This window comes from Chiloscyllium plagiosum, chromosome 1 (assembly GCF_004010195.1).
Source record: "Chiloscyllium plagiosum isolate BGI_BamShark_2017 chromosome 1, ASM401019v2, whole genome shotgun sequence".
Lineage (NCBI taxonomy): Eukaryota > Metazoa > Chordata > Chondrichthyes > Orectolobiformes > Hemiscylliidae > Chiloscyllium > Chiloscyllium plagiosum.
Genome location: NC_057710.1, coordinates 96562108 through 96573161, shown reverse-complemented (window position 1 = coordinate 96573161; position 11054 = coordinate 96562108). Strand labels below are relative to the sequence as shown.

Here is an 11054-nt window from a genome sequence, read left to right as displayed (position 1 = left end):
CCCTGTCCAACACTGCCCCCTGCCCCTACCGCCCCCCCACCTACCCTCCAACACCTTCCTAACCCCACTTTTCCCATGGGCCCCATTATTTCTATTAAGTGATTTTCTATTAAGCAAGGGTTTGCTGGATGCAACTATGGCATTATAGTGGAACTATCTGTACATATAAAATTTACCCTTAAATGTCTGGATATCATATACTTCAAATAATCAAGGAACAAATCCGCAGTGTGATGAAACACTCTTCACTTGATAGAGCTGAATACGGCTCTAGCAATACTCCAAGTTAGACACCATCCAAGACAAAGCAACCTGCTTGATTGGCGCTATATGAAAAATACTCACTCTCTCCAGCACCAATGCTCAGTAGCAGCAGCAATATGTACAATCTATGGATACACTGCAGAAATTCATGAAGGCTCTCTCGTCAGCACCTTCCACACCCATGACTATGAATATGTAGAGGAAAGACAGCTGATTCATGCAAACACCAGCACTTGCAAGCTTTCCTCTAAACCATTCACCATCCTGACATGATTGGTTGGAATGGCAGTTGGACACACTTAGGAGCATACAGAGGGCGGAAAGCATCAGGAGTTTTAGAGACATGATCACATCCAAGGTTCAGGAAAATAGATGGGTGAGCACTAGAAGTAGCAGACAATGCAGAAGTCCCCTGTGGCTATCCCACTCTCTAACAAGCATACCTTTTTGGATACAGTTGGAGGGAGTAGCTTATCGTGTGGTGACGACAGCAGCAGCCAGAATGGTGGCATCACAGCTGGCTCAGTGTACAGCAGGGTGAGTCAAACTGTGGTAGAGCAATAGTAAAAGGGATTCTTTAGTTAGGGGCATAGACGGGCATTTTCGCGGCTGCAAAAGAGATGGAGTGCCTCCCCGGTGACAGGGTCAAGGATGTCTCTGAGTGGGCACAGGACATTCTCAAAACAGGGTGGGCAAGCAGCCAGAGGTTGTGGTACACATTGGAACTAAGAACATGACAGGAAGAGTGATGACATTCTGCAAAAGGGGTCTGGATGTCAGTTGAAAAGTAAATTGAAAAGCAGGACCTCTTGGATTGTAATTTTAGAATTACTCTCTGTGCCACATGCCAGTGAGACTAGAAATAGGAAAATAGTACAGTTAAACATGTGGCTAAAGAGCTGGTTTAAGAGCATGGGCTTCAAATATGTGGATCATTGGGATGTTGTCCAGGCCAGATAGGACCTGTATAAGAAGGATGAGTTGCACCTAAACTGACGGGGCACCAACATCCTGCCAGAGAGATTTACTACTGTCATTCAGGAGGGTTTAAACTAGTGTGGTGGGAGTGCAGGAACCTGAGCAGTGGTCAGCAAATAAAATTATGAAGGAGGGGTTAGAAACTAAGGCCAATAAGGCTCAGAGGAAGAAGAGACAGGGTAAGGGTACTGAACACTGTAGGACTGGCAGTCCAATGTGTATTTGTTTTAATGCAAGGCATATGACAGGGAAGAGAGTAAGTTTTGAAGCAATATATAAACAATCTAACCAAGAAACTACTAGACATAATATTGGGAAATGAGCCTGGCCAGGTGATCAAAGATTCAGTATTGCGGGAATAGTGACCATAATTCCATACTTTTTAATTACTTATGGATAAGGATAAGAGTAGTCTTCAGGTAATGGTAAATTGGGGAAAGGCCAACATCGATAAATATTAAGAAGGGACTGGAGTCTGTCAACATAAAAAAAGGTTGTGTTGGTGTTTTAAAAAGCATTAAGGTAGACAAGTCCTCAGGATCTGATAGGATCTATCCCAGAATGATGAGGGAGACAAGTGAGGAAGTTGCTGGGAATTTGTACGAAATCTCTGACTGGAGATTTGTTATCAGTGGTGTTCCGCAAGGATAGTGCTGGAACCCTTGCTGTTTGCAAAATATGTAAATGACTTGGAGGAGAACACAGATGGCCTGATTGTAAATTTGCATATGACCCAAAGATTAGGGGATTTGCAGATAGAGAGTAGGATCATAAGAGGAATCAGCAGGGCATAGAAAAGCTGGAGACTTGTGTGGAGAAATGGAACTTAATCTGTACAAATGCGAGGGGATGCATTTTGGAAGGTCCAATACAGGAGGGAAGTATACAGTAAATGGCAGAACCGTAGAAGCATTAACATACAGAGGGATCTCGGTGTATGGATCCACAGTTCTCTGAAAGTGGCAACACATGTAGATAAAGTAGTCAAGGAGGTGTATGGCATGATTGCCTTCATTGACCAGGGTACATAGAATATAAAAATTGGCAAGTCATGTTGCACTTTAGTTTGGACCCATTTGGAATATTGTGTACAGTTCAGATCACAACACTACTAGAAGGACGAGGAGGCTCTGGGGGAGGTCCAGAAAAGGTTCATTAGGTAGCTGTCTGGTTTAGAGGGTATTAGCTATGAGAAGAGATTGGAAAAACTTGGTTTGTTTTCACTTGAACTTCTGAGGCTGAGGGAGTGAACTGATAGAAGTTTACAAAATTATGGCAGGCTTGGATAAAATGGGTAGTTGGAGGCTTTTTCCCAGGGTATAGATGCCAATTACTAAGGGACATAGGTTTAAGGTAAAAAGGGAAAAGTTTAAAGGAAATGTGAGAATCGTTTATTTTTAAGCACAGAAGGTGGCAATTGTCTGAAATGCACAGCCAGAGGAAGTGATAGATTCAGATACAACAGCAACATTTAAGATGCATCTTAATAGGTGTATGAATAGGTAGGGAATAGATACAGACTGTGGAGAGGCAAAAGGCTTAAGTTTAGAAAGGCATAATTTGTCAGTGCAGTTTTGGTGGGTGAAAGTGCCTGTTCCTGTGCTGTATCATTCTTTGTTTTTCTTTGGAAACATTGCTTCACTGTCACTGGGCCAAAACTTCAGAATTGCTTTCTTGACCGCATTGAGTGCACCCCTACACTAATTGGACAGCAGTAGTTCAAGGAGGCAACTGACCACTACCTTCTATAGAGCAACTAGGACAAATAAATGCTAGGTAAAAACAATGACTGCAGATGCTGGAAACCAGAGTTTAGATTAGAGTGGTGCTGGAAAAGCACAGCAGTTCAGGCAGCATCCGAGGAGCAGTAAAATCAACGTTTCGGGCAAACCCACCCAGCCAGGACCACATCCCATAATGAATAAAATGATGTCCTAGTAAGTGCTACATTCTCAAGATGGTCTAGAAATTTGTTTCCTAAATTTGAGCCGCTGTCTGATTCCACCCTTCCTTCAGTGTCGGTGAGATTTCACAGACTCTATTCAGCACCTGGCCTAAGAAACCTGGTCGACATTGGAATTACACAGGGAGTGTGGAATGCATGACACACAAAGAGTAGAACAGGATCTGTTTTAATGCTGCAAAAGGTGGATAGCTGGATCTAGTGACAGTACTATTTCTGGGCACAAGAAATGAATCTTGTAATTGCTCTTGACCCCATCAATCTTGGAGCTCTCAATGTTGGAAGTCGTCAGAGCTGGCCTTACTTCGACCTCCACCAATTAACTGCATTCCTGAAAAAGTCAAACGGGGTGGGTGGGGGTGTTGCTGTAGTTTCGTGCTGGTAATGTCCACTGTAGCTCACAAAGAGACTATTTTTAAAAATAAACTGTTTTCTTCCTTGCACGTTATTTGATTCTGCCCAGTATTTAGACGTTGTTGTGAATCCTACCATAAAAATGCATTTCCAATTCAATGGCGTCAATGAAGCCTTGTCAGTTTGACACAAGAGTGCCCATGATCCTAACAAGCTGCAGGCTAGCGAGTTCTTTTCGAACTGTCTGCACCACGATGCATAATTCATTGGCTCTGCTCACTCAGTAATATAATTCTTTGCATCCCTGGCCACCCTTCTCTCTCTCCTACCCGCCCCTAAATCATTAACCTTGGCCAGTTACATTTCGCTCTCGAGTTACAAGGCTATTGCGCCGAAACAAATGCCTGCCGTTAGCGGATTACAATTAAAATAACCTACCGCGAGTAGCACCTAAAGGATTAGTTTCACTATCCGCAAAGACTGGTCTCAGGAGAATTTTCGAGAAGTATTTCTGAAGAGTTTGCTACCTGCAGCATGCAATGACCACGCTGCAGCCACCTGGTGCTCGGCACGCGGCCACTCACCTGGGCACGCGCAGCTCTGACTCGGAGCAGCTGGAGCAACCTGGCGAGTTATAGACGCTACTCTTTCCAACATATACGGTAACATCACAGCACGTTTGGTGGATATGTCTGTGAAGTTCATATGCGTTCTTTTATCGCTATCAAAAGTAACGGTCAATTTTATTTTTTATAGAAGCACGTCCCCTTACTGGATTTGAGGGGGGAGGTCGCAGAATGAAACTGTACATCTGCCTCCTATCGTACGAACTGATGCTCCTCTGGACTGCACTTTTCATTCTGGGTAAGGCCTGTTATTATTCTGGCTCTTAGTTTTATCAGCACGTTTGCAATGAGTTTCAGAAATACCGAATTGTTGGAAACCCAAGATATATCTAGTTACAATCTAGCCAGCTGGAAGAGAACTATGCAGTCTAATTGTACCTTCCAACTCTTTGTTTATAACTTTGTGGGTTACGATACTTCAAATGCATGCTGCTTTTAATGTGCTGAACGTTTCTACATCAATTTCCACCCTAGATATTAATTCTTAGTATCCCACCATGTTCTAAGATTAAAATTTTGCTTCTACATTATCCAAAAATGTTTTCATCAGTTAATTAAATCTCTTTCCTAATTAGTTCACTCTTTCTGTTAAAGGAAATATGCTCTTTGTGTTCACTCTGTGTAAGCCACTCCTGCATCCCAGTTAAATCTTTTGTCAAACTCTTCTGTTTCAGACAATCTACCTATTTACTCATGTAAAATTCTCCATTTTTGGCAACAACGTCAAATCTTATCTGTATGCTGTCTTGTGTGATCACATTCTTGCTATGATGTGGTAATCAGATTTAGCATTCTAACTACCCTTAACAAGCATTTTATTCTGTTCTAGCATGATCTTCCTGTGTTTATAACCTAGGCCAGTGCAGAAAAGTATCTAATATGTCTTTTTACCCACTGTATCTGGACCATTAAATTTCTTAGGGAATTTGGTTTGAATCCCACCATGGCAATTGGTGGAATTTAAAACAAATTTTAAAATTTGGTATTAAAAGTCATGTAACACTGGTTCACTAATGTCCTTTAGGGAAGGTAAACTGCCATTCTTAACTGGTCTGGCCAACACATGATTCCAGACACACAGCATTGTGGTCACTTTTAAATGCCCCCTGAAATGGCCTAGCAAGCCACTCACATATGCTTACTACTAAAATGGCTTCAAAAGAATGGAACCGGACAGATCACCCAGCATCAACAAAGGCACTAGAAATGACAATGGCAAACTTGCCCCGTCCACCCTGTAAAACTCGTCTTGCTAACATCTGGGGACTAGCGCCAAAATTGAGAGAGCTTTCTCAACTAGTCAAGCAACAGCCTGATATAGTTATACTCTCAGAATTTAATCTTACACGAAATATACCAGATAACACCAGCACCATCCATAAGTCCTGGATGTAGGTTTGCTCACTGAGCTGGAAGGTTCATTTCCAGACGTTTCATCACTGTACTAGGTAACCTCTTCAGTGGGTCTCAGGCAAAGCATTGCTGATAATTCCTGCTTCCTATCTCTGTATGGGTTAGTGATGTCATTTCCAGTAGTGATGTCATTTCCAGTGGTGAAGTCACTTCCTGTTCTTTTTCTCGGCGTGGTAGATGGGGTCTAACTGAATGTGTTTGTTGATAGAGTTTCGGTTGCAATGCTATGCTTCTAGGAAATGACATAATCACAGGAAATGACATCACCACCCCAAAGAAACCCAAACATAGCAGGAATTATCAGCAGTGCTTCGCCTGAGGCCCACTGAAGATGTTACCTAGTAGGGTGACAAAACATTTGGAAATTAACCTTCCAGCTCAGTGAGCAAACCTACATCCAGAACCTCAACCTGAGCTACAAATCTTCTCAAAACTTGCGAAGACCTATGGGCACAATATACGAAAAATGGCCCGCAAGTGGGAAACAAATGCCATCCGACAGTGCCACCTGTGAACAGCTGTACTTCCTGCACGAATGCCTAAGAAAACAGGTACTACCTAAATGTCTTATCACCCCACTAACCAAAGGAATAGCAGAGCAAAACGGCCGCAGAAAGCTTAGAGAAATGATTAATGATGCCCACAATAGAACCGGGAAACTTTGCACCAAAAATCTTTACTCAGTCATGCAATCAACCATGAACGGACAGACACAATACAGCAAGCCATAGATATTAGACAGTGACAAACACACAGAAAATGAAAAAACTAGACAAACTTACACAAAGTAACAACACAGAAGCATGGATAAAAAGCTTATCTGACCGACCCTTAACAGACACTGAAAAAGCCATTTTAGTAAGAGGATTAAATTACAACTGCCAGGATGCATACAAGAAAGATTTCTTAGCAGCAATAGAAACAACACTAAAAGACAACCAACTCACAGAAGAAACCCAGCAAACCACCAGACAAGTAGTCGCACCAACATTAAGCAGAAAAAAGAAAAGAAGCACACAAGAAAGGAAAGCACTGGAAAGACTAAAAAAAACATTGTTATCCTCCCTGCAGACAAAGGATGCTTGACAGCCATTCTAAATCAAAGAGACTACATTGAAAAAGCAAATGCACTACTTACAGATACCAATAAGTGGTGACAGACCTGACCCCACAACTAGAGAACCGAATCACAGACCTACTCAAGAAACTTCAGAAATCTGAAGAAATAAATAAGACTGACTTCCAAAAAATGAAACTAAGTGGATCCAAAACACCATGCTTCTACGGATTACCCAAAATACACAAACCTGGAGCCCCCCTCAGACCCATAGTCTTGCTACCTGGATCACTAACTTACAGGTTGGCCAAGGAACTACACCAAAGACTAAAACACTGAGTAGAAGACTCACGCCATGCCATCCACTCCACCTGAGAATTCCTGAAGACCATCAAAGACACTAAGATAGAAGAGGATGAAGTAATGGTCTCCTTTGATATAACAGCCCTGTTTACATCAATCAACATTAACCTGGCCAAGGATACACTGACTACACTATTAGAAGACCCAAAGACACACACACCAAACACCACTAGCTTCATCAACAAGTATCATCAAGCTAGTGGACCTATGCCTTACCACACACTTCACCTTCAACAACACAACCTACAGACAAACCAACGGAACACCCACAGGATCTCTGATATCAGGATTCTTAGCAGAGGCAATAATGCAGACTTGAACAAACAGCTCTGCCAACCATCCAACCCAAACTTTGGGTCCGCTATGTGGATGACACCTTTGTCATCACTAAATAAAACCATTTAAAGGAAACCTTCAAGACCATTAATAATACCCTTACTGGCATAAAAGTCACTAAAGAGGAGGAAAACAACAACAAACTGCCATTCCTTGATGTTACAGTCGAGCAAGCAGCCAATGGGGAACTTCAAACCAGCACCTACTGGAAAACAACACATACGTACCAAATATTGAATTACAGAAGCAATCAGATTTCAGGGATATTGGGACCAGTTCTGGAGGAGATGGGCCTAGTACAAGCTGGACCTGTTGCATATGGGCAGGACTGGAGCTCATGTCTTGAGGCAATATTTGCTCATGCAGTTGGGAGGTTTAAACTAAAACGGCAAGGGGATGGGAACCTAGACAGGCAGACAGAAGAAAGGGAAACAAAGGAAAAAACAAATGACAAAATGGGAAATAAGAAGAAAAGTGATAGCCTGAGAATTCAAAGAAGAGAATCAAACAGGATCACAGTGCAAAACAGGACTAAGAATGTTAAAAAGACATGTGTTAAGGCCTTAACTTTATTTAAAAAGAGTGGAACTTGAGAAAAAGTGATATAAGAGACTCTCATTTCACAGAAGTTGTAATTATACAAGACTGCACTTTGTGCACAAGCAGTTATTTTGGTAGGTTAAAATGCTCACAAAACTATAAGCAATAAAAATAGTATAAATTACTCAGCCAATCAGTTGCTTTTTCTTGCTCTTCATCCCCTTTTGAAACGTTATCCAGATTGCTTCAATGTGATGCTGACTGTGGGACACTCTTCCTAGCCATTTGAATCCATCTTCTCCAAATGTTCTCAACATCACAGATGCCAGTTTTCACCTAATTTGATTCAATCCATTTGACATCAAGAAACGGCTGAAGGCATTGGATACTTAAAAGGTTATAGGCCTGGACAACACATGACAAGACGTGCAGTCCAGAAAATGCCACTCCCCTGGCTAAGATGTTCCAGTTCAGCTGCAACACTGCCTTCTACCCAAAAATGAAATATTGCCTGGGTATATCCTCCACACAGAAGCAAGACAAATCCAACACAGAGTCAATTAGTCTACTCTGGATTATCAGTAAAGTGATCAAGCTGTACTTGCCTCTCAATTTTGATTCGACCAGGATCACTCACTCCTGACCTCATTCCAACCTTGGTTCAAAAGCAGAAAATGACCTGAATTTCAAGTATGAAGTGAGAGTGACCGTCCTTGACATCAAGGCCACATTTGAGTGTGGTATCAAGGAGTCCAAGCAATACTTGAGTCAATGGGAGTTAGCTGTTGTGGAGTGGGGACGTCACTCTCTCTCCACTGATTGGAGACATACCTGACACAAATGAAGTTGGTGTGGTGGTTGGAGGTCAGTCATCTGTCCTCCAAGACATTTCTGCAAGAATTCAACAGAGTCATGTTCTCGGCCCAACCATCTTCAGTTGCTTCATCAATGACCTTCCCTCCAACATAAGTCAGAAGTAGAGATGCTCACTGATGATTGCACAATGTTCAGGACCATTCATGATTTCACAGATACAGATAATCAGTCCATGTCCAAAAGCAGGAAGACCTGGACAATATCCAGGCTTGGGCTGACAGTGAAAAGTATCTTTGCACTACACAGGTGCCAGTTTTCAATAAAAGAGAATCCAACCATTGCCTCAGACATTCATTGTCACTGCCTTGATGAATCCTTTATTGTCAACGTCCTAGTGGTTACCATTGACCAGAAACTGAACTGGGCTAGCAGTTTAAATCATGTGGCTACAAGAGCAGGTCAGAGTTTAAGAATCCTACAGTGAAGAATCCCCATCTCCTGACTTGCCAAACAGTGTCCACTATCTACAAAGCACAAATCAGTATAATGGATTACTCCCTACTTGGCTGGATGATTGCAGTTCCAACAACACTCAAGAAGCTTGACACCATGCAAGAGAAAGCAACCCACTTGATTGACACCACATTACAACATTTGCTCCCTCCATCATTGATACTCAGTTTCAGAACACCACCACCTGCAAGTTCCCCTCCAAGCAATTCACCATTCTGACTTGGAGATATATCACCTATTCCTTCAGTGTTGCTGAGTAAAAATTCAGGAATTCTCTCGCTAACCTACGCCAAATGGACTGCAATGGTTCGGAAAGTCAGCTGAGCACCACATTCTCAATGGCATCAAGAGACAGGAGGTAAATGCTGGCCCAGTCCGTGATGTCGGCATCCATGAGTTGAATTACAAGTGTTCTACTTGCTGTGCTACCTTTGTGAATGCAGTAACTCTGTTTCTGTCACCACACATGCTGCAGGACCTGCTGGCTATTTCCAGCAGTTTTTCTTGTTACTTAAGAGTTCCACCATTCATGGTATTTTGGGTAAAGTCTTCCTAGACCCAGAATGATATAGACAATGATGAATCAATTGATAAAGTATGCTTAGATTGGATAAATGAGATTATGGACTTCGAGAAAAATGGTTGAATTTTCCACCTGAGTTTTGAACAGCGAGATGAGAATCTCGTCACTGAGTGGTGAGAGGCTGACTTACATATATTAATGTAACCTGTCTTGTCTTTCTCTGCCCTATTGTGGTAGATTTATGTTTGCAATGAGACAAAACAGGGATTTTGTGAAATGAAAGTGGCTGCCACAGCTGCTGGTGTATGTGGCTAAAATGCAGTGAGGTGACCCAAGTGAGTGAATAGCAGTTACAGAGGATATGCAGCTTTAGTGGGGGTAGGGTAGGCTGGGTGAAACTGCAGTGTGATATCATGAACCTTGGTTGTGCAATATTTGAGATAGCAAGTGAGAAAATGCTGGCATTTACTCTTGCAGAGCGAAGAAGGTAATAACCTATTTCCTGCATTGCAGGCAGTCCTCCAGGTGGTGGATACTTCACTAATCTGGCTGACAGCTTCAGACTAGAAGATGTGGGTCTTAATCCACCTACCCTGCATTACAGCATATTCAGGGTTCTTGTTTTTTTTTAAAAAATCAGCATTTTAACCTACCAACACAACTGTTTGTGCACAAAATGTAGTCTTGTATAATTACAATCTCTTGTATCACTTTTTCTCAAGTCCCACTCTTTTTTTAAAATAAGGTTAAGATTTTATGTAGGAGGTGTGGCTGCTACTACATCTACTACAAACCGACCGACTCCCACAGCTACCTAGACTACACCTCCTCCCATCCTGCCCCCTGTAAAAACGCCATCCCATTCTCCCAATTCCTTCGACTCCGCCGCATCTGCTCCCAGGAGGACCAGTTCCAAAAACGCAAAACTCAGATGGCCTCCTTCTTCAAGGACCGCAATTTCCCCCCCGACGTGATCGACGATGCCCTCCACCGCCTCTCTTCCACTTCCCGCTCCTCCGCCCTTGAGCCCCGCCCCTCCAACCGCCACCAGGACAGAACCCAACTGGTCCTCACCTACCACCCCACTAACCTCCATGTACAGCACATCATCCGCCGCCATTTCCGCCACCTCCAAACGGACCCCACCACCAAGGATATATTTCCCTCCCCTCCCCTATCAGCATTCCGTAAAGACAACTCCCTCCGTGACTCCCTCGTCAGATCCACACCCCCCACCAACCCAACCTCCACTCCCCGCACCTTCCCCTGCAACCGCAGGAGGTGCAAGACTTCCGCCCACACCTCCCC

General features: G+C 42.9%; 1 protein-coding gene and 1 long non-coding RNA gene across 5 annotated transcripts in view; one reads left to right on the top strand and one right to left on the bottom strand.

The window, feature by feature from the left end:
* Window positions 1-4083, bottom strand: part of LOC122551021 — a 23391-nt gene extending 19308 nt beyond the window's left edge. The window contains exon 1 of the long non-coding RNA XR_006311991.1: window positions 3998-4083. This is a non-coding gene — a long non-coding RNA (uncharacterized LOC122551021). The remainder of the gene's footprint in view (window positions 1-3997) is intronic.
* chrna9a (cholinergic receptor, nicotinic, alpha 9a) overlaps window positions 1-11054 on the top strand; it is an 86876-nt gene that overhangs the window by 49577 nt on the left and 26245 nt on the right. For 3 of the 4 annotated variants that reach the window (XM_043692625.1, XM_043692614.1, XM_043692606.1), the window contains one exon: window positions 4316-4423. In XM_043692625.1, coding sequence (XP_043548560.1) covers window positions 4357-4423 — 67 coding nt within the window. In that variant the 5' untranslated portion in view covers window positions 4316-4356. Of the gene's footprint in view, window positions 1-4013; window positions 4222-4315; window positions 4424-11054 lie in introns of those variants that run through there. The other variant, XM_043692597.1, reaches the window with a different exon arrangement.